The sequence below is a fragment of the Carassius auratus genome, chromosome 36 (assembly GCF_003368295.1).
Source record: "Carassius auratus strain Wakin chromosome 36, ASM336829v1, whole genome shotgun sequence".
In the NCBI taxonomy this organism is placed as follows: Eukaryota; Metazoa; Chordata; class Actinopteri; order Cypriniformes; family Cyprinidae; genus Carassius; species Carassius auratus.
In genome coordinates, this window is record NC_039278.1 from 1,983,985 (window position 1) to 2,006,865 (window position 22,881).

The window sequence follows — 22,881 nt, forward strand, 5'->3', positions numbered from 1 at the left end:
TCACCCTGAATATACACACACACACACACACACACACATATATATATATAAAATTCAAGTCACCTTTATTTATTTAGCACTTTTAACAAAACAGATTGTAAAAAAGCGATTGAACAGCATTAAATAGGAAATAATATGTCAATGGGGCAAAAAGGCAGGTCATCATTGAACTCGTCCAGCTCAGTTCCGTTTAAAAATTGTGCCATAAAGTCAACAAAATCATTGGAAATGAATTGTCCCCAACTAAAAACAAACCAGAGGCAATTCCAGGCTGCAGCAAAGTCAGATTGTGCAGAAGAATCATCTGTTTCCTGTGGTCTTGTCCTGGTGGTCCTCTGAGACAAGGTCTTTACAGGGGATCTGTATCTGGGCTCTAGTTGTCCTGGTCTCCACTGTCTTTCAGGGATGTAGAGGTCCTTTCTAGGTGCTGATCCACCATCTGATCTGGATACGTACTGGATCCGGGCGACTGCAGTGACCCTCTGATCTGGACACAGACTGGATCTGGTGGCTAGAATGTGTCTGCATCCAGAACAATGTTAGGTAGTTTTGTTCCAGAGTTTGGGAGCTAAGTTCTGCCTCCTGCAGTTGATTTTGATATTCCAGGTATTATCAAATTGCCTGAGTTTTGAGAACGTAGCGGACGTAGAGGATTATAATGTGAAAGGAGCTCATTCAAATACTGAGGTGCTAAACCATTCAGGGCTTTATAAGTAATAAGCAATATTTTAACATCTATACAATGTTTGATAGGGAGCCAGTGCAGTGTGGACAGGACCGGGCTAATATGGTCATACTTCCTGGTTCTAGTAAGAACTCTTGCTGCTGCATTTTGGAGTTCTAGCTGGGGTTTGGTTATGAAGCATGGCGTACACTCCGTGCTGCACAGATGCATTGTTTGCTTTCAATCCAAAGCATAAATACACGTAAAAAACGGATCCTGATACATCCGCCATCTCCGTACAGCTCAGGGGTCTCATTTATGAACATTGCATATACACAAAATAGGCAAAGAAATTGTGTTTGCAATTTTGTACACAGATATCAAGATTTATAACAAATACATTTGGCGTAAATATGTATGTATTTTACGGGCATTCTAGACCATGCGTACATACACTTTTTCCTGCCGTGAGAAATGTAATGAAGAAACTATTTTACAATGTTTTGATTTCAATATACACATTTACATTCAATATTCCACTTTCATTAATGGAGAGAACCACTGTGAAAGTACATAAAGCCTTTACAAAGAAGTTTAACAAATTCTATGAATTTAGACATTTAGTGGATGTGCTTGATCGCTTTTCCTGTGGTATGAGGTTTTAATGACAGTGAGGAGTGCTATAGAGCCACAATAATTCATATTAAACTAAACTGCAGATCTCGTTCTATACGAAAAGATTTCAGTGAAAATGAATGTGCACTTATTTTGGTATTGTGGCAGACACTGCTGTATTTGGTGGAACTGTCTATATCGTCTGGTTTAGGTCCAATGATAATAGCTTCCTGTACAAACACAGCTGCACGGAGTTGTGGTGTCGGGAGAAGCCATCTCTACAACATTATGAAAAACACCACCGTATCTGAAGTATACAACTTAAGAAAATGGTCATTTGCTTGTTCTCTTTTTAAAACAGGCTGATTTGTCAGTGACGCACTGAGTCAGACAATTCTATTTACACTGCAATAAATATAGGCTTAAAGGGGTCAATGACAAATAAGATCTTCAAGAAGAAAATATATATATTTTAAGCAAAACTTAAAATGCATTTTTATATCCAAGAAATGTATTGTGTTGATTTATAATGGTTTTACAGCCTTTTAGGAATCATTAATTCATTATTAAACAAGATTTCTGATTTTACCACCCAGAAAATGTCAGGTGGGGCGACCATATATTAACTAAAAATAATATACATTTAATGTACTAAGCACTACTGAGACTTGTAAATATGAATCATTGTAGTGTCTAAAATGCATATCACATGGTAATTTCTCTTTCTATTTCTTAATTTAGTGCCCTTTTATTCCAAATCATATAAACAGCTGAACAGTTAAGAAGAGTTCATAAAACCCCTTATGGCAAAATTAAAATCAAGGACCGCGACGTCGCCCGGCATGGCGCAGCCGGGGCCCCACCCTGGAGCCAGGCCCGGGGTTGGGGCCCGTATGCGAGCGCCTGGTGGCCGGGCCTTCCCCCATGGGGTCCGGCCGGGCTTAGCCCGAAGGAGTGACGTGGGGCCGCCCTCCTGTGGGCTCACCACCTGCAGGAGGGAGCGTAAGGGGCCGGTGCATAGAGGATCGGGCGACAGTCGAAGGCGAGACCCCCGACGACCCGATCTCTGGACACGGAATCTGGCTTTAGGGACGTGGAATGTCACCTCGTTGGCGGGGAAGGAGCCTGAGCTTGTGCGGGAGGTCGAGAGGTACCGACTAGAGATAGTCGGGCTCACCTCAACGCACAGCTTGGGCTCTGGAACCACACTTCTTGAGAGAGGCTGGACTCTCTACCACTCTGGAGTTGCCCATGGTGAGAGGCGGAGGGCTGGAGTGGGTTTGCTAATAGCCCCCCAGCTCAGCCGCCATGTGTTGGAGTTTACCCCGGTGAACGAGAGGGTCGCTTCCCTGCGCCTTCGAGTCGGGGATAGGTCTCTCACTGTCGTTTGTGCCTACGGGCCGAACGGCAGTGCGGACTACCCGGCCTTCTTGGAGTCTCTGGGAGGGGTGCTGGAAAGTGCTCCGACTGGAGACTCCGTCGTTCTACTGGGGGACTTCAACGCTCACGTGGGCAGTGACAGTGACACCTGGAGGGGCGTGATTGGGAGGAACGGCCCCCCTGACCTGAATCCGAGCGGTGTTCTGTTATTGGATTTCTGTGCTAACCACGGTTTGTCCATAACGAACACCATGTTCAAGCATAATGGTGTCCACCAGTGCACGTGGCACCAGGACACCCTTGGCCGGAGGTCGATGATCGACTTTGTGGTCGTGTCATCAGACCTTCGGCCATATGTCTTGGACACTCGGGTGAAGAGAGGGGCGGAGCTGTCAACTGATCACCACCTGGTGGTGAGTTGGATCCGATGGCGGGGGAGGAAGCTGGACAGACTCGGCAGACCCAAACGTACTGTGAGGGTCTGTTGGGAACGTTTGGCCGAGCCCCCTGTCAGAGAGATCTTCAACTCCCACCTCCGGCAGAGCTTCGACCGGATCCCGAGGGAGTCTGGAGATATTGAGTCCGAGTGGACCATGTTCTCCACCTCCATTGTCGCTGCGGCTGCTCGGAGCTGTGGCCGTAAGGTCTCCGGTGCCTGTCGAGGCGGCAATCCCCGAACCCGGTGGTGGACACCGGAAGTAAGGGATGCTGTCAAGCTGAAGAAGGAGTCCTATCGGGCCTGGGTGGCTTGTGGGACTCCGGAGGCAGCTGACAGGTACCGGCAGGCCAAGCGGACTGCAGCCCGGGTAGTCGTGGAGGCAAAAACTCGGGCCTGGGAGGAGTTCGGTGAGGCCATGGAGAAGGACTATCGGTTGGCCTCGAAGAGATTCTGGCAAACTGTTCGACGCCTCAGGAGGGGGAAGCAGTGCCCTACCAACACTGTTTACAGTAGAGATGGGCACCTGTTGACCTCAACTGGGGATATCGTCGGGCGGTGGAAGGAATACTTCGAGGATCTTCTCAATCCCACCGACTTGTGTTCCGTTGAGGAAGCAGTGGCTGGGGACTCGGAGGGGCACTCGTCCATCACCTGGGCTGAAGTCATCGAGGTAGTTAAAAAGCTCCTCGGTGGCAAGGCACCGGGGGTGGACGAGATCCGCCCCGAGTACCTCAAGTCTCTGGATGTTGTAGGGCTGTCTTGGCTGGCACGCCTCTGCAACATCGCATGGCGGTTGGGGACAGTACCTCTGGACTGGCAGACCGGGGTGGTGGTCCCTCTTTTCAAGAAGGGGGACCGGAGAGTGTGTTCCAACTATAGGGGGATCACACTTCTCAGCCTCCCTGGAAAAGTCTATGCCAGGGTACTGGAGAGGAGAATTCGGCCGATAGTGGAACCTCGGATCCAGGAGGAACAGTGTGGTTTTCGTCCCGGTCGTGGAACACTGGACCAGCTCTATACCCTTTCCAGGGTGCTGGAGGGTTCATGGGAGTTTGCCCAACCAGTCCACATGTGTTTTGTGGACTTGGAGAAGGCATTCGACCGTGTTCCTCGCGACATCCTGTGGAGGGTGCTCCGGGAGTATGGGGTCGGCGGCTCCCTACTTAGGGCTGTTCGGTCCCTGTACGACCGGAGCAAGAGCTTGGTTCACATTGCCGGCAGTAAGTCAGACCTGTTCCCGGTGCATGTTGGACTCCGGCAGGGCTGCCCTTTGTCACCGGTTCTGTTCATAATTTTTATGGACAGAATTTCTAGGCGCAGCCAAGGGCTGGAGAGTGTCTGGTTTGGGGACCATACGATTTCGTCGCTGCTTTTTGCAGATGATGTTGTCGTGTTGGCATCCTCAGACCAGGACCTTCAGTGTGCATTGGGACGGTTTGCAGCTGAGTGTGAATCGGCTGGGATGAGAATCAGCACCTCCAAGTCCGAGGCCATGGTTCTCAGTCGGAAAAGGGTGGATTGCCCACTTCAGGTTGGTGGAGAGTTCCTGCCTCAAGTGGAGGAGTTCAGGTATCTTGGAGTCTTGTTCACGAGTGAGGGAAGGATGGAACGTGAGATTGACAGACGGATCGGTGCAGCTTCTGCAGTAATGCGGTCGCTGTACCGGTCTGTCGTGGTGAAGAAGGAGCTGAGCTGTAAGGCAAAGCTCTCGATTTACCGGTCAATCTACGTTCCTACTCTCACCTATGGTCATGAGCTGTGGGTTTTGCAATAGCAGTGGGAATTGATACATTTAAATGTAAATTTGCTGGTCGCACCACCTGACGTTGTGATCAATAATGATTGATATTCACAAAATAAAAAGATATGTCATTGAATTTTATTCAGGTTTCAATTGGCTTTTTTATTTTAATCCTCTGACGAATTTATGCTCTATCTCAATCATATAATTAAATTTCATTAACAAGAAAGTGCAAATCAATACTGCATGTTATGATAATATTTGATCATCGCTTCTGTAAAAATATAACTTTGAAACCTCAAGGAACACATTTAATAAATGAGAACATCTCTATGAGACATTGAATTAGTGCAAATATTGGGCCCAGAAACATTAAGGGCAGAATTCAATCTACTGTTCAATAGATTCAGTAGTAACAGTAAGTCAAGAAAGGGTTAGGTACTCTGCCCTTGCAATTGGATAAAATAAACACACACACTGCACCTTTAAATAACTTTAGCTTTATAGGTTTATTAAAATATTTAATATTTTCAAAACATGAATTATTTTTTGTTGTTGGTTTAACCAACTCTGGTCGCACCACCTGACGAATCAATTCAAAGCTAAAAAGGCATTAACTTGGACACCTATAGAAATGTTTGACCCTGTGCTCAAGGTTTTAGATACATTTTAAATCAAATCATTTTCTTAAGAGGAACATTGCTCTGACATAAGTAAATTTTCCCAGAAAAAAAAAAAAAAAAAAAAAAAAAAAGTAATTGACCATAGATGTTCACCTTCTCAGCAAAACTGCATATTAAATTTGAATAGTTTAAAACAAATGAAACACTATTTGGTCAGTGGAAAAAGGAGGAGACCAACAATATTCTAAGATTTTTATCTGAGAACTATTTTAAAACCCATTACGTTTTTTGGGGATTTTTTTTTTTTTTATATGTTAAAACGAAGATGATTTTTAGCAATAAAAATGGTGAATGGCACAAATAGCATTAATATTCCAGCTCATTTCCTTAGCTTAAGCATTGGCACCAAGAACATCCAGATTTAGACACATGCTTCCATTTCCAATTAAATACACAGACTCTTTTACAAGACAGTTTAATGGTTTAACAGCATATCCATGAAAACTGCATTGCAAATGTCCAGTAAAGTCTAAATTCAAGAATGTTCTAGGGATTCTGAAGAACCAATCTCCAAACTGGCCAATGCACTTGGTCTTCAGAGCATCATTTTTAGGAGCTTTTGTGGTTCCTTTTAAAAATCACTTTTGCCATCTGCAGGAGCTGTCTCTACCTGGCAGACAAACAGCCAGAAGAGCCTCTTCATAACCAAGACTGATTGAGCTCTTGACTCCTACCAGACACGTTCTTTGAAGATTCTTGGTCAAACAGGACGCTCCAGTACAGGATGTAATCTGTAGAGAGCACAGTTTGAGAGAACACTTCCCAACACTCATAACATGACAACAGCGTTTTACAAAAACAAGTCAATATCATTGATAACAGGTGGTGGCTAACGAAAGGGCTCCACATATTAAATTACAGAGCCACGTAAGCAAATGCAACCCGTTTGAGGAAGATCTGGATACTTGAAGCTTGTTTGACTCTTAGCTCTGCATGATTGGGTTCTTCTCTACCAAGCAAGTTTAAATCAGAGGTGCTTAGAACTACCACGATGGCATCTGGAACGTCCTGGTCAAATTCATTTATGCATTAAACATACAAGTCTTTTAGAAAACTTCCTGATATTGATCTGAGCCCAGGATTTGAGTACATGTGACAAAGTGGCAGAAAGTGTAGTTGGGCAAAAAATTTACACTGAATTATACAGAGTTCTGTGGTGTTGAAATCCAGACTATGGTGAATTGTAAAAAGTGTTTTGATTTACCTCACAGGCACAGCCAGTCTGATACAGGTTGAGGTTCCTCTTTTGAACAGTGGAGAGTTGGTCCCAACGCCACACAAGCTCACATAAACCAAAAACCATCACTCCATCCACAAGGTGTCCTTAGGGGAGAAAAAAAAAAAAACAAAAAAAAAAAACCTTTTCTTTTTATCCGTATGTACACAACTTCGTGCCTAGAGATGGCCTCACTTATTGCACCATCATGTTCGTTTAAGACTGGTGTTTTTAGGTTTGAGGTGCTGAATATCAATCTTTTGAGTGTAACGTCACAGAGGACAATTACAGTTTACTTACTAAAAAGGTGTTAAAGTCCTCAAATGCTTTGGAGTTATTAAAATGTAACAATAGGCTTAATTGATCTGGCTGGAATACACAAGACTTTTAAAGTCAGAAAAGACTAGCATCTGTACCACTGTAAAAGCAAACCGTGAAATTAATCAAATTAGTTAGTTGCACTCAAATAATGAAAGTTCATTGGACTTGATTTAAATAAGTTCTGTAAACTCAATTTTGTTGTACTAAGGTGAACTTGATTGCATCTTCTAGTTCCCAGCATTCTTTGCATCATAAAACAAGGAAAATAAATGTAGAAATGAAGTGTTATTTTGTGTGTTTTTACAGAAGATCAACACAGAGGGACACAAGTTAGTACTCCGATGTGTTATATTAGGATTTACACAGGTTTCTGTTCTGTTGGTTTTGAAGCGTTACTGTTGTGGTGAAGAGAAGAGCCTGTGGTTAGGATGAGGATGGACAGAGAAAGACTAAATATGAGTCTATTTCCAACATTATACCGGTTGAAAAATAGAGAATGATATGAGTGAATTACTCTAATTATAAGTTGAGAAATATCTATTTATAAGATGACATCGAGATAAATTTAAGGCAACTGGAAATGGAACTCGATTTTAAAACTTAAAACATTTAAAAACATCACTTAAACGTTTGTGTAATCGGTTACAAAATATTTGAGTTCTGGGAACGTAAGGTTCAGTGTACAAAGAAAGAGTGAAAACTCTACCTTCAGATAGTACATGATTTACCTGACAGCAGATACTCGCCGTTTTGTGGACGAGCGCCACATATTTTGGTTGAGTAGATGACCTGAATATCCATTTTGTTGAAAGGCTTGAAAGTCTGGATAAAAAAAAATATATAATAAAAAAACATTGCATTGGCAAACTTTGAATTTGAAATGGTCTCAGGTACACAGTTTCTCACCGTGATAACTTTGATACTGTACGCAAGTAAGTTGGGGCGAGTGCTGGCCACACTTCCAAGGATCTTCGCTCGAATCACTAATGGGTAAGAGTCAGAGGCCACGGTGTTAATTTAAAATGTATAACATATATATACACATATATACACACACACACAAAAAAAAAAGGTACTCCATCAGTGCTGGGCTTGATACAGTAAAACTTAATACTAGTTACTCCTTTAAAAAGTAATATTACGCATTACTGAATCCCCTTTAACGAGTGTAGCGGTCTTTTCAGTGATGGAAAAGCCTGATGCTTTGCAAAAAAGCAACGATTTTATTCATAAAGATCTAGAATACAAGTATTTCCTCAGAGCGGTTTTCAGTTTTTTTTTTTTTTTTCTGGCAGATTATAAAGGCAAATGGCACTATTTTTCGGCTATGAGTGAAACGCAGGAGGGCGGCCTCAGTCGGGAGCAGTTCCCGGCCGACACGACTCCAGCTCGGGCTGAAGAACCAGCGCGGCGCGGCGCAGTTATGGTGGAAACATAACGGAGACTGGTTAAGAAGCAAATTACTTCGATTTTAACGTTTAATTTTTAGTTTTATTGTTTGTTAAACGAGTTTAAATATGAGCAATATGTATAGCCTATTAAAAACGATATAAACAGTTATGTAAATTATAATTAAAGTAGTAAAAAGGAAGTTAACATGCAAACCAGTGGTTGTGTTGATTTTAGAAACGTTTAGAGGACTTAAGTTAATCTGTAAACATTAATGTATGAAGTTAAAAAGGTAATCATGTAGGAAAAATTAAACTTGATCTGGGTTAAATCAACCCCTTATGCGGTGTTAAACAACCTAATTTGCTGGGTAAAATTAACCCAAGATGGGTTCGTCCTAAATTTACCCATATAATAACCCAATTAATAACCCAAATTGGGTTGTTTTTAACCCAGGGGTTTTTTTTAAGAGCGTAGACTTCACTAAAAAAAGGGATAAGGTTGATTTAAATAGTTAACAAGTTACAGCAATTATCTCTAACCCCAATCAAACACACCTAGCAACCTCGGGTGTGTTTGATTAGGATTAGAGGATGGATTTTTTTTTTTGCTTGATTGGGGTTGGATCTAAATCTGCAGTAAAGTGGATCTCATGAGCCAGATTTGAGGACCACTGGGTTGTAGTACCCTCACCGCACGCAGAAGTGACTGTGCCAGGATCGTTTCGGCGCCGATTTGATTTTTACTGCACTGCTCACTGAATCAAAGCCACGGTGCATGGTTGTGGAGCAAATGCTAGTCTATTTGAAGGCACAGTTCTTCAAGTATTTTAGCGACTGCTCCACATTACTTACGAAGGAGCCGCAGTACTAGGCCTATATACACTACAGTTTTAAAAAGAAAATGGCAACACCAGCATTGGAGCCTAAACCGTGCAACCCTAGTAACTACTCAACACTGCTCTCCATAAAGCTAACGTCTAGTTTCTTATTTCAAAGCAGCATGCGACCTTTAGATTTGTAAATGGCATTTATAGCTGTTCCTGTTTAATTAGCCATGCATGCCATGACTTACCAATATCAGACTCGCAGAACACCCTTTGAGGATGTCTTTGGACACAAGTACAGCCCTCGGCCACCTGCTCGTTCAGTCCCACAGACAGGAAGAACAGCAGTCCTAGAGTAACAGCAGCAGAGAGCGGGACACTCATACTCACAGCACAAGATTAAACAATATACTTAAGGTAATGACCAGATAGAGCTTTCTTGTTCTTTCTCTAGAGATCTCTAGATTGCATCTTATATAGCTCTTATATTTCCCGCCCATCTGACCTCACTAACGAGGTTGCCAGGTTTTACAACAAAACGCCTAAGCTACTCAAAACTTGCCCAATTGCATCCAGTGAGTAATGTACAAAAAAATAAATAAATAAATAAATAAAATTCTGGATTTGGCAACACTGCTCATGAACCACACCTCACGGTGGCCGAGATAATTAAACACATGGCAACTTAGGAAAACCCATAGAAATAGAAAAAGCACCAGCAAATTAAGAAAAATCACCAGTTTGACAATACGTGTGTATGGAGATAGAATTGTTGCTTACATCCAAATAAATTGATTACGATCCGTATATAAATGTAAAGCGATTAACAAACATTAAACATGTAGACAAATAAATACATTAATTAAATTCACAAATAAATACAATGAAAAAAAAACTTTATGTCACAACCACAACTTTGCCTGGAATTTATTTGTGAATTGCTTCCTGTGCATTTGCAAATTCAAGACATGCTGACAATCCACGGATAAATGGACTCCACCCACCGTCTACTCAAGCCAATCAGACAACAGCCACATTTTGCTGACCAATCATAGCACAATCTCGCTATAGACACCAGGGGCATGTTCAAGTTCAAAACTGTGCGCAACGTTTTGCTACGGTTTCCGGGTAGAACGTCTACATGTTTCCTGGAAACTGCGTGCACCGGTGTGCAAAGAGGTTTGAGATCAGGGGGCAAGGAACTCGACCGGAAGTTGAAGTCGGGTGGGGGCTGCCATCTTTTAGCAGAACTTCACTTGCGTTAGCATTCCCATTGACTCCCATTCATTTTGGCGTCACTTTGACAGCGAATAACTTTACATCTGAGGCGTTTAAAGACTCCATTTGTCCATTATTTATTTCTAAAGATACACAACAATGTATAAAGGGCTCCATTACCTTCTATGTTACATTATGGCCCCGTAGAAACAGTTTTTGTAAAAAATAGGCTAACGATGTCATGATTCTGCCCTCGTGTCCTTGATTTTTCCCTAGTCTAGAGGCAGGATCATGACAGACCCGTGTTTTGTGTACAAGCACATGGCCTTGTCTTTGGGCCATGTGCTTGTGTTGTCTCGTTCCCTTGCCCCGCCCCCCTTGTTATCCTAGTCTTGTCGTGATTGTCCTATCTGTGCCACCTGTCGTCTTAATTAGTTCCCCTATTTAGATCTCCTAGTGTGCTCTGTCTTTCGTCGGTTCATTGTTCCACATTTGTGATTGTTCCTACATGTGATTGTTTACCAGATCGTGGGTGTCTCTATATGTTCCTGAATCCTTGAAGTCTTTGTATAACCATGAGTGTTTGTTTGTAGTTAGTGTTTAAGAGTTTGTTTATCATGTCGATCCTGTTCTGTTAAGTTGTTTAGTTTCTGCCCTAGCCGTTGTTTTCCCCCTCGTGGGTTTTGTTTTTTCCCCTTTTTGTTAATAAACCCTCTGTGTAACTGGATTTCTGTCTGCACTTGAGTTCCTCCTTGCCAAACCCTGACAAACGATTGCGTCATAACCACTCATCTCTCTGTCGCATTACCGTACATACAGGAGGAGAAGCTCGCAGGCAATTAACTTAATATGGCGTACTGGCGTCACATTTTAAAATACTATACAAAATAATTAATCAGAATACTTACTCCTGCTCACTCACGACAAAGAACTTCCCGCTTAAGCTCGCCGTCTCTGCAAGATTAACGATAGCAGTTTGCACGCACAGCTACTAGAAGATCTACATCTGTCAGACAGGTTGCTGACGTCGTCAAGCTTCGTTTGAGTCTGCGCCTCAGAAACGGAAGTGCTAAAAAACGCTAAAAATGGTCTTCGCTTGTCTCAATTGAGTTCCAATGGGGTCGCTGTGTCCATTTCTTTTACTGTCTATGTTTGAGATGCGTTGTCTCTTGTTTGGTGGGTGTGTCAGAACTGCAGTCCAATCAGCAGCAACATATAAAGCACGGAATTAAAGTGAACTTGCACAATGGCTTCAAGGAAAATAATGTACAAATGTGTTCGTTGCAGCTTGGTATACGCAACAACTGAGGATATTAGAAGACGTTTTTTGTCGTAAGTTTTATTGTAAAAGTATAGGATATCAACATAATGATGTACTTGTTTATATTTTTTACTTCATTGCAAGTGTATGACATTTGGTATAGAAATGAAGTGCTTTTCCTAAAAATGAGAGAAAATCCAGGGTATATGAACTACAAATAAAGTCAGTATGTGAGGCTAAATAGATGTGTTTTAGTCTGAATTAGGTAAGAAACACAAATAATGGCCTTCTCAGCTGCCATAGTTGCAACTCTTGCATCATCAGAACAGTGTGTTCAATGCATCACCGTTTCTGTTTAAAAAACGTTGTGCAACGTTTTGTCGGGGCTGAACGCTGCCCAGTTTTGCTTTACAATCAGGGCGGTCTCTCCTGAGATTCCTTTAATCTGCATTAATTTAAATATGTAATATAAGGGCCATAAAATGGGTACAGTAAAAAATGTTTAAAATTGGATTTCCTTTGACTAATAGACTGTGTATCATCCAAGTCATAGTATTTTATGTTAAGTGCCAGAGACACAGTGCGTGATGAAGTTTGGGAGGTTAGACTAGCACTATTAACGGTTTGGACCCATATGAAATTCCCAACAAATAGTGGAGTACCGACGGAGACTTGCTGCTGCACTTTTGCATTACAGATATCTTCGGCTACCTTGTTTGTTTTGTGAGCGCCTACACTTCAGAATAGTTCTGAAGCTACAAGTCATTGAAATCTCATGTACAGTTCACAAATGGATGGGTATTTTCCTGTAAAATATCCCATTAGCTCTTCTATCAGACCTGTCAAGTCTCTGTGCTGTTGTCCTGTTGCTACTCCTTGTCCTTCCAGCGAAACAGCTGTTTTCAAATCATCGTTTTGCTTACTTGAAAGCAACCTTAGCGTGATGTTGGGTTTTTTAAGATTGGTTGTTGTGAGAGCATGATTTCACGCCAATCTGTAACTAAAGTCACGTTAGACCTAGCTTCACAAATCGCTTAACGTTAGTTAATGCAGCAATTTTGAAGTTCAATTTTTTTATGTCAGCAGAGGGATAGCAACAAAAAGATGAATGTTGAAATTTCCCGTATTTTGGATGAGTAACCCAATAAATTTCCCTTATTTTCAATGTTGACTTAAGCTATATAAATGAATATTCAGATGTTATGGTCTATGTGGTCGCGCCTCCAAGCAGGAAAGTGGTGTAAAGTTAATCGATTCTCATTTTATTTTCCCCATGGCGATTATATGTTGCGCTATTACACCCTACAATACAGCAACGGTTTACCATGGTTGAAATAGATTTTTAATTAATCAAATTAAGACACACGGATGAGTGGGAGTATGTCTAAACACTGCACAGCAGTCCGAGTAGCAGTAAAGGAGGCTACCAACGTGGCGGTCACGCCAAGTAATGACATCATGACGCCCAAGCCCTATTTAAGTAAATTTCAAATGATCACAAAATTCAAGATACGGGAGTAGAAAATGTATACATTTATATCATTTGATATAGTAATTTGTAGGAGTGTGGTCGTACGAATAAGCCACCTTGTGAAAAATGTACGAATTGCCGTGAGATCGGGTTGCAACGCTATCTCAAGACCAATTCATACGTATTTTTGTACGTTTCGGCGGGATCTGTTCACACAGCTTCAATGGAGGGACTGAGAGCTCTCGGACTAAATCTAAAATATCTTAAACTGTGTTCCCAAGATAAACGGAGGTCTTACGGGTTTGGAACGACACGAGGGTGAGTTATTAATGACATAATTTTCATTTTGTCGGTGAACTATCATTTCAAGGTGCAGCGTGTGGTATGCAGTATTGTAGGAGGGTGCAGTAGGGTGTATTAGATCTGACTCTTCATTAGAAAGTCATACCAAAATATCCTTTAACATGGCAAAAGCGTCCAGGTATCGCTGTATGGAAATGGTTGTTTTCAAAGAAAAAAAAAAGAAAGAACCTTTTGAAAACATTACATTTACGATTAAGACAATATATGGTTTATTTGTGTTTTTCTGGTATCCAGCAGGTAATAAATAAAGTTTATGAACAACGCAGTGCTGATTGACATAGCATTTATTACAGTATATAAACTATCCCGGCTTATTATGTGATGAAACAAAATGCTTGTAGTATATAAACAAAACATTATTATTTGATATTGTACAACAATTATATATTTATAAGCCAATTAAAAGCTAGAAATTAGAGAAAAATTAAAGTAACCAGATCAGATCTCAACCTAATAGAGCATCTTTGGGATGTGGTGGAATGGGAGCTTCGTGCCCTGGATGTGCATCCCACAAATCTCCATCAACTGCAAGATGCTATCCTATCAATATGGGCCAACATTTCTAAAGAATGCTATCAGCACCTTGTTGAATCAATGCCACATAGACTTAAGGCAGTTCTGAAGGCGAAAGGGGGTCAAACACAGTATTGGTATGGTGTTCCTAATAATCCTTTTTGTAGATTGTAAAAAAGTGATTGAACAGCATTAAATAGGAAAATAGTGTGTCAATAAAGCAAAAAGGCAGTTCATCATTGAACTCATCCAGCTCAGTTCAGTTTAAATAGTATCTGTGCAATCAAGTCAACACAATCACTGGAAATTAAGTGTCACCAACTAAACAAGTCAGAGGCGACGGCGGCAAGGAACCGAAACTCCATCGGTGACAGAATGGAGAAAAAAACCTTGGGAGAAACCAGGCTCAGTTGGGGGCCAGTTCTCCTCTGACCAGACGAAACCAGTAGTTCAATTCCAGGCTGCAGCAAAGTCAGATTGTGCAGAAGAATAATCTGTTTCCTGTGGTCTTGTCCTGGTGGTCATCTAGGGGACATTAAAAACATTGAACCAACAGTTTTAACTGAACCAACTGAGGTCAGCCTAAAAAGATGCTCAAGACAGTTGACAGAACGCTGCTGTGTGTCTTCATGAAAGCGTTTAATTTTCACGTGCTATTAAGCCTTCCCACCTGCCAATTTAACCATTCAAAATACTTTAAAACAGCATTAAAACACAAGACGCAGAAAAGCCTAATAGAGTTGCTGGTTACTCGCGTGCTGTGTTTTGTGCGCACGTGAAGAGAGAGCCGCGTCTCACAGACAGCAACACTGAACCGAGCTCTCCTTTGCAAAGTTCCCCTTTAAGTTCCTCCTGCACCTGAACGAACAAATCACAGTTTAAACAAACAGAAAAGGAGGTGTTCCAAGGTGATCTGCTGTTCAGCCTCACGCAGAGAGAGGCGTTTCAAAACACTTGAGCGCCGAATTTGTCTGTTTTTGCTCTTGTTCCGACATATACATAAAAAAAAAAATATATATATATATATATATATATTATATACATATATATATATATATATATATATATATATATATATGTGTGTGTGTGAAAATACCCGTCTTGGATAATATGTTAGAAAAAATGGTGGTTATGTCTTAAGTGAAACTAAACAGTTTAGAAAAAAAATCGTATATGTATTATATTGGATGCTTTTTTGTCTCTTAAAGTGACCTCGCCTAATTTAGCTACTAGCTGCTGTAATGTTAATCCAATGAAAGAAAAAATTTAAACATTTAATTAAAATGAAAAAACCACACTAAAGCTGTGGATTATAATAATTCTTCGCTTGCGAAATACAGCGAACCATATGATTTGGTGTCTAAAATGTGAGTCACTTGATATTAAGTTCTTGTTTATTAAACTGTCCACTGAATAAAATCATCACATTTGTAATTATGCTAATATTTGGAGAAAAACGGCACTCTGTGTGTAATATTGGTTAACATAGATATTAAATTATATAAATATGAAATATATACAGGGGCATATTTGAATTCTGATGCATTAAGACTAAATCACGTGTCTAACCTACTAGACTACATCACGTAGTGCATGCGTGCACAGAATGGGTGTGTTTTTGTTAGTTTTTTTGTAAAGTGAGATGCATACTCGATAATATCAGATTGTTAATTCAACAATTACGATATAATAGACTACATTTAACGCACACCCTACAGCACTGGCCCGATCGGCCAAAAGTGACCGTTCCATCTACTGTCCTGAGCGTAATTCACACTAGCCTCGGGCAATCGGGCAGTCCTTATTGTCGAGCCCTGGAAGGGCCCCTCAAGAGGTAAAGCCCAGGGGCCCCTTATAGTCTTGATGCGGCCCTGTCGGTATGTGCTATGTTTATGTAAAAACTATACTTTCAATTAAAAAAGAAGAATATTCTATCCAACTACAAGCAACAACACAAATAAATATAATAGAGTAAAGATACAAACAATAAACAGTGATTTTCTTTTTATTCTTTTTTTTTTAGGCAGGTCTAGGTACAGAAATTGAATAAAGTAATCAAATGTAAAACAGCATTGCATATTGGACTGTATAAATTAAATATTCTTTATTAAAGTTATAAAAGCTTTTTAATCAAGAGCAGTGAGTGATTTCTTAGTTGTTGCTGTTCGATTAAAATAAGACTGTCACTTTAAGAGAGTGCACTGATACAGCAGCCCTATGTTCAGCTGGCTATGTCTGCTGTAGGATAGCTACTTACCAAGACGGGCATTTTAACCATTTTTGTTTAACCAATTTTGCACGCGTTCTGAGGCGCGGGTTTGCGTGCATGCACAAATCTCCTCACTGCGTGCACGCCTCCTTTGGCTCTTAATAAATGACTGCTTATATTCCAGAATACTGCAATCACAATGGACAAGAGTGAATTTTTTTTTTTTTTTTCCCCCTCATCGCTATTGTTGTAATGTCTGGGAATCCAGAAGGCGCATCCATCAACAGAAACATTAGTTGAACCTAGTTTAAGTGCTCACCATATTACAGATGCTTTATCAGATTTAAGTTGAACCGCGGTCCCAGCGCGTGCCGAACCGTGTGGGGGTGAACCGAACGGTTCGGATTCTTTTCAGCAAACCATGCCATCCCTAATGCGTGTGTGTATATAAAGACCTCGAACACTAGCTTGCTCTATTTTTTTTTTTTTTTAAATCTGTTTAATTTAAAAACCCATGCTACTTACATTGTTAACCTAACTGAGACTTGTTATATCACTTACATCATTGCTCTTTTTGATTGCTTCCACTATCCTCATAAATCGCTTTGGATAAAAGCGTCTGCTAAATGAAGTGTAGTTGCAAGAGATAACTTTTAGCATTTGCTTTAAGGTTTGCCCATTTCCTGATATACAGGCCATGTAAGTGAAATACAAACATAAATTGAAGTTGACTTTTCCCCAGAACAAACCATTTTATTTGGTCATTCGATCAGAGGACAAAAATTTTATCTCAGTAGCACTCCCTCGATGCAGCACACACACAATTTCAGTATAACAACTGAAAATCATTATCAGCTCTCGACACTGTGCAAACAAGCTAGTATGTCGTTTCTGTAGGTTCAAGTGACCCCCTGGGATATAAAGCATTGGCACCAAGAAGATCCTCAGTTATACACTTATAGATCCCATTAAATACACCGACACTTACATGCAAAACAGTTTAATGGTTTAACAGCATCTCAATCAAAACTGCATTGCAAAGCTCCAGTAAAGTTTTAAATTCAAGAACATTAAGGATTCTGAAGAACCAATGTCCAAAGTGGCCGATGTACTTGGTCTTCAGAGCATAATTTAGGAGCATTTGTGGTCACTTCAATCCCTTTTGCCATCTGCAGGAGCCGTGTCTGCCTGGGAGGCAAACAGCCTGAAGAGCCTCTTCATAACCAAGACTGATTGAGTTCTTGACTCCTACCAGACACTTTCTTTGATGCTTGGTGTTCAAACAGGACGCTCCAGTACAGGATGTAATCTGTAGAGATCAGTTTTTAGAGAAGACTTCCCAATGCTCATTAAATGACTACAGCAGTCTTACTACAAAAAGTCAATATCATTGATAGCAGTTGGTGGCTAATGCAAGGGCTCCAATTATTAAAGCAAAAGCAAGCAAATGCAACCCGTTTTAGGAAGATCTGAAGACTTGAAGCTTGTTTGACTCTTAGCTCTGCATGGTTGGGTTCTTCTCTACAAAGCAAGTTTAATCATAAGGGGTGCTTAGAACTTCCACCATGGCATCTGGAACATCCTGGTCAAATTTGTTGAGGTCTTAAGATCCTTTACAAAACTTCCAGAAAATGACCTGAGCCCAGGGTTTGAGTATGCGTTTGACACTCAAATGACAATTTAGGTTGGCAAGACACCACTGGATTTCAACAGCACTGAACATAATTCAGACTACGGTGAATTGTAAAAATAGGATCTGATTTACCTCACAGGCACAGCCAGTCTGATACAGGTTGAGGTTCCTCTTTTGAACGGAGGGGAGTTGGTCCCAACGCCACACAAGGTCACATAAACCAAAAACCATCACTCCAGCCACAACACGTCCTTGGGAGAGAGAATTCACTTTTATACACGTAGTAAATTTCGTTTTTTTTTTAACCTGTACATGCAAGTTTGAACCTAGACATGTCCTCACTCATTAACCCCTCATGTTCCTTTGAGATTCATTACAGTTTTTAGGTCCTCCATTTCAGCCTTTTCTTTGAGGAGTGTAACGTTGAGGACAATTACGTTTTACTTATGAATGGGGTTATCAAGTTCTCAAATGCTTTTAAAATTGAACAGGCTAAATTGATCTGGTTGGAATACAAGACTCTGAACTCCTCCCAAACACAAATCTCTTGTTGTTAGGACACACATGTGAAAATGTGCTCTAAAATCGACTCCGTATCAAATGCGTGATAAACCAGTCCTCTGAAGCTAAAAATTGACTAGATTAAGTCACTGTGGAAGGTTAAACGCAGATGACCAAAATCTGCAGACTGGCTCGGACATGCACAGACTCCTCCAGACTGCAGATCAGGCCATAACATGAAGTATATTCCAGCCTCAACAGAGGTTCACAACCAGCATCAGGGTGTTCAATGTCAACTCAGACTCAGCCTTTAGATAGTAAATGACTTTACCTGACAGCAGATACTCGCCGTTTTCCAGATGAGCGCCACATGATGTTTTATCGGAGTAGATGACCCAAATTGCCTTCTTATTGTTAGGCTTGTACTTCTGAATGAATTTAGAGGAGAAAACCCACACACCACTTGTAAACAACAACTAGGCAAACGTAGAATGAAATTTCAGGTACGTTTTCTCACCGTGATAACTTTGACACTGTATGCAACCAAGTCGGGGCGAGTGCCGGCCACATTTCCAGTGACCTTCACACGAATCACTAATGGGCAAGTCAAAGGTGACCATTAATTTTAGAAACCGATACTGGTTCATACTTCATATCTAAAGTTTTCAGATTAAACCCAAAAAGGACAGTGAAAGAGGGAAACAAACAACATTGGAGCCCATTGGGAAACACCAATACATATTTTTCGATTAATCTCATCCCCCCCCCCCCCCCCCCAAAAAAAAAAAAAAAATTAAGTGGGATGAACCATCCCTTTAAATAAAAGGACACTACACAAGGAAAGTTTAATTTACAATTTACTTAAATTACAGGCTTCAATCACAGCACTCTCCAGTGATGAGCTTGTTACACCAAATAATTTTAATGATTCATTACTGCTTTCAAAAGCACTTACTCATTACATAACAGGAATTACACTAGTTACATTATCTTCCATCACACCCAGCATAAGTCATAACCAGGGCTTAAAGTGTTCCAGCACGTCAGATAAATGAATAGATTCATTAATATCAATGATAGAGCGATGGTAGGCTATAGTTAAAAAAGAAAGCTGCATGTGCACTGTCAAATTGCAGCGAACCTGGTGCTTCTGATCTGAAGGAGTCTTTACCGCATCAAGTAATAGCACCCCCTGGTTATTAAAACAATTGCTTTTGGGTTTTTTTTTTTTTTTTTTGTCTGCACAAGAGTTAACTAATTGTGCAAAACATTAAACTTTGAAATTAAATGTCTTGCTTTGGTCTTCACTGGAAAGTGTTCGGTTTGCTCTGCTAAACTATAATTCGTAATAAAATTTTATTACTAAGATACATAAACTATATAAATGTTTTTGCAAAATAAAACCACTGAGACTAAAACTAAATTTAAAAACAATATTAAAATAAGAACCAATTTAAGAATGCAAAACTACCATAACCTTGTGATTAACTCAAAGCTAACGGCAAGATAGCTGGCTAGCACTCCAGCTTGTCACGATTGAAAGGGACAAAAAGGTCCATGAATAATTACACGGAATAAGGCAGTCTGTATAAAAAACAAAAACAACAACATCCAAGTATTGTGATACTTGGTGCCATAGTGACACTCTTGTCCCAAAAGTTATTTCTATACCACGATAGGTTCTATACGATCAATAGGTTGTCCCACGAATAGTAACTTTTCAATGTTGTACATACACAATATTTTGAGGGCTTCCCCACCTGCCAAATTCCACTATAGCCACTGGTCATAAAAATCTATTTGTAGCTATAAGTTCTATGACATTTATAGTTGTCTGATTGATTCTATAGCAAAGCATTCAGAAATCACACAAAAGAATTTAAGCATCTTACAATAAAACCAATTTCCTTCCATCCATTATCTCAGCATGAAACCCACAGGTTCACATATGGCACCCATAACTGTTCCCATTAACTAGCTACGCATGTGTTTAACTTACCAATATCAGACTCGCAGAACACCTGTTGAGGGTGTCTTTGAAGACATTTACAGCCCTCGGCCACCTGCTCGTTCAGTCCCACAGACAGGAAGTACAGCAGTCCTAGAGTAACAGCAGCAGACAGCGAGACACTCATACTCACAGCACAAGATTAAACAATATACTTAAGGTAATGACCAGATAGAGCTTTCTTGTTCTTTCTCTAGAGATCTCTAAATCGTAGCATTTTATATAGCTCTTATATTCCCCGCCCATCTGACCTCACTAACAAGGTTGCCAGGTTTTACAACAAAATGCGCCCAATCGCGTTCTGGTGGGTAAAGTACAAAAAAAGTACAAATAAAAAAATAATTTTGTGTAATTTGTGATTACCATGTTTTTCAATAGTAAAACAATGGTTCATTTTCTTAAGGGAAGTTGTAAAAGTACTTTAGTCATCTTATACCCTTGCAGTAGGCCAGTGGTTCGTAATCCTGTCCCGGAGTACCCCAGACCTGCACATTTTGTATGTCTCCCTCATCTATCACACCTGAGTCAGCTCATCAGCTCATTAGTGGAGACTGCGAGGCCTGAAGTGGGCGTGTCAGATACATGGAGAGGTGTGAAAACCACAGCCATATGTTAACAGTCTATTTCCAGCTTAGGCTAATAATATCGAATATAGCAAAGGGACATAGGAAAAATGTAATTTCTCTCTCTCTCTCTCTCTCTCTCTCTCTCTCTTAAGTTTGCCCATTTCTTTGCAAATAACTGTATTCTGGGCAAGTTCTACGGGAGTGATATAGGGAACAAAACGAAAACAAGAGAAGATCAGCTAAAGCTAAGACAAGGGACTTTGGTCTAGAAATTGGATAAACGTCATTTTCTGTTGATTTCCTGAGTGGCGATGCTTTTTTTAAGTTAGAATCAACTAGTCTCTCGTTATAACAAACAAAGTGTAACATGATGTAAATAAGAAATTCATTCTGCAGTACTAAAGTTCCATTGATTAAACAGATTTTTGTGAGACTGCGATAAACTGAAATGAACGACAGCTTTATAGTAATCATAGGGAGTGCTAATCCATTCAGGGGTGCGTTTCCCAAAAGCATCTTTAGCCAACTATGGTTGGAAGTTCCGTCGTTACCAATGTAGTTCAACGATTCGGTGTTTCCCGAAACCATAGTTCAAACGAACATTCGCAAACTGCATCGCAAACTTGTGTCGTTGGAACGACAGCTCTCCACCTGTGGTTAGAGGCATAGTTCGTCGTTAGTTTGCTGTGTCGACGTCATTGATTGCGCCGCACCCGGGCTGTGTGCTATTCAGAGTTATCGACCCTGTGCCCTATTCCTTTAGAAGATTTCACCATCCACTTTGAGTGATTTAAAAGACTTAAAGTTGTGGTTTAAGTTTATCACATAAATCGCCTTTTTATTATTATTACAAATTCAGTTTGAAACTATTTAGCAGTGTGGCCAACGCTATTATTCTCCTTTGGAAGTGCCCTCTGAAAGCATTAATCTTGCCGATTAGAACACAGCCATTGTTTCGTTTGTGAGAAGAAACGGTGAGTTTGTCAAGTGAGTTATCTTTGTTTAATTTTAATTTAAAAACAGTCCAAAATACACATGTCTCATATAACAATATTGGTAAAACAGTGTGTTAGAGGTTTTCACTACATGTAAAATGTTAACACTCAAATTACAGTATTTTTATTGTGATAGAGTGGGACACTCTGAATGGGATAATACTGGTCTGGCAGTTTCCTTTGACAGGGCTCCGGTCAGAGAGAAGGGCACGGAGAACTTCTTCCAGCAAACTTTAATATTGTAGTTTGGGTACAAGCATTGGTGTACAAACAGTTATATGTGTGGGTGTGTGTGTGGTCTATAAAAGAAACAAAGAATAAAATAATATTAATCACAATGTACAAACAAATAAATAAAAATAAAATAAAATGACAGGAAATAAAAGACTTTCCGACATAGCCGCCCCCAAATTTAGCAATAAATTTGAATCCCAAAGGAAAGTCTACTTAGTTGGCGTCACCTTCATCCTCCCAGGCTGGCAGCCGCACAAGGCGCACGACTGGCTGTAGATAGGTCTGTCCCTTGATCTTAACTTCAGCTGCCCTGACTTGTCCATCCGAACCGGAACAGGTCCTCACCACTCTCCCGATGGGCCACTGAGCTCTGGGTAGCTGCGAATCAACCACCATCACCACCTGGCCAGCAGCCAGATTGTCTGTGTCCTTGTGCCACTTCGACTGCTTCTGAAGGTCCGGGAGATGGCGACGGATAAAGTTGGACCAGAAATGGTCTTCTAGGATCTGGCTGTGGCGCCATCTTCTTCTGCTGAGAAGGTCACTAGATGCATAGACAGCCTGTGGAAGTGATGCGTCGCGGTGTCCCATCAACAGTAGATTTGGTGTGACGGGATCCGGATCCGCAGCATCGG

The 22,881-nt window shown here is 40.7% G+C and overlaps 3 protein-coding genes across 5 annotated transcripts in view; 1 reads left to right on the forward strand and 2 right to left on the reverse strand.

Annotated features, from left to right (window-relative positions):
* LOC113054931 (synapsin-2) overlaps window positions 1-22,881 on the forward strand; it is a 113,303-nt gene that overhangs the window by 51,449 nt on the left and 38,973 nt on the right. The gene's annotated exons all lie outside the window — the stretch shown is intronic.
* Window positions 5,929-9,797, reverse strand: LOC113054935 (metalloproteinase inhibitor 3-like). Of its 2 annotated transcripts, none has more exons than XM_026220743.1 (5): window positions 9,523-9,777; window positions 7,966-8,042; window positions 7,788-7,881; window positions 6,727-6,845; window positions 5,929-6,253 (listed from the first exon to the last, which is right to left on the reverse strand). In XM_026220743.1, exons 1-5 carry the CDS (start codon window positions 9,656-9,658, stop codon window positions 6,101-6,103), a joined length of 579 nt encoding a protein of 192 aa, XP_026076528.1. In that variant the 5' UTR covers window positions 9,659-9,777; the 3' UTR covers window positions 5,929-6,100. The 2 variants fall into 2 exon arrangements, with proteins under 2 accessions (XP_026076528.1, XP_026076529.1); XM_026220744.1 differs by lacking the exon at window positions 5,929-6,253 and adding an exon at window positions 6,293-6,530 and having other exon boundaries at window positions 9,523-9,797.
* LOC113054933 (metalloproteinase inhibitor 3-like) lies at window positions 17,294-20,653 on the reverse strand. The gene is made up of 5 exons (XM_026220741.1): window positions 20,443-20,653; window positions 18,961-19,037; window positions 18,775-18,871; window positions 18,075-18,193; window positions 17,294-17,618 (listed from the first exon to the last, which is right to left on the reverse strand). The coding sequence occupies exons 1-5, from the start codon at window positions 20,576-20,578 to the stop codon at window positions 17,457-17,459; spliced, it is 591 nt and encodes a 196-aa protein (XP_026076526.1). The 5' UTR covers window positions 20,579-20,653; the 3' UTR covers window positions 17,294-17,456.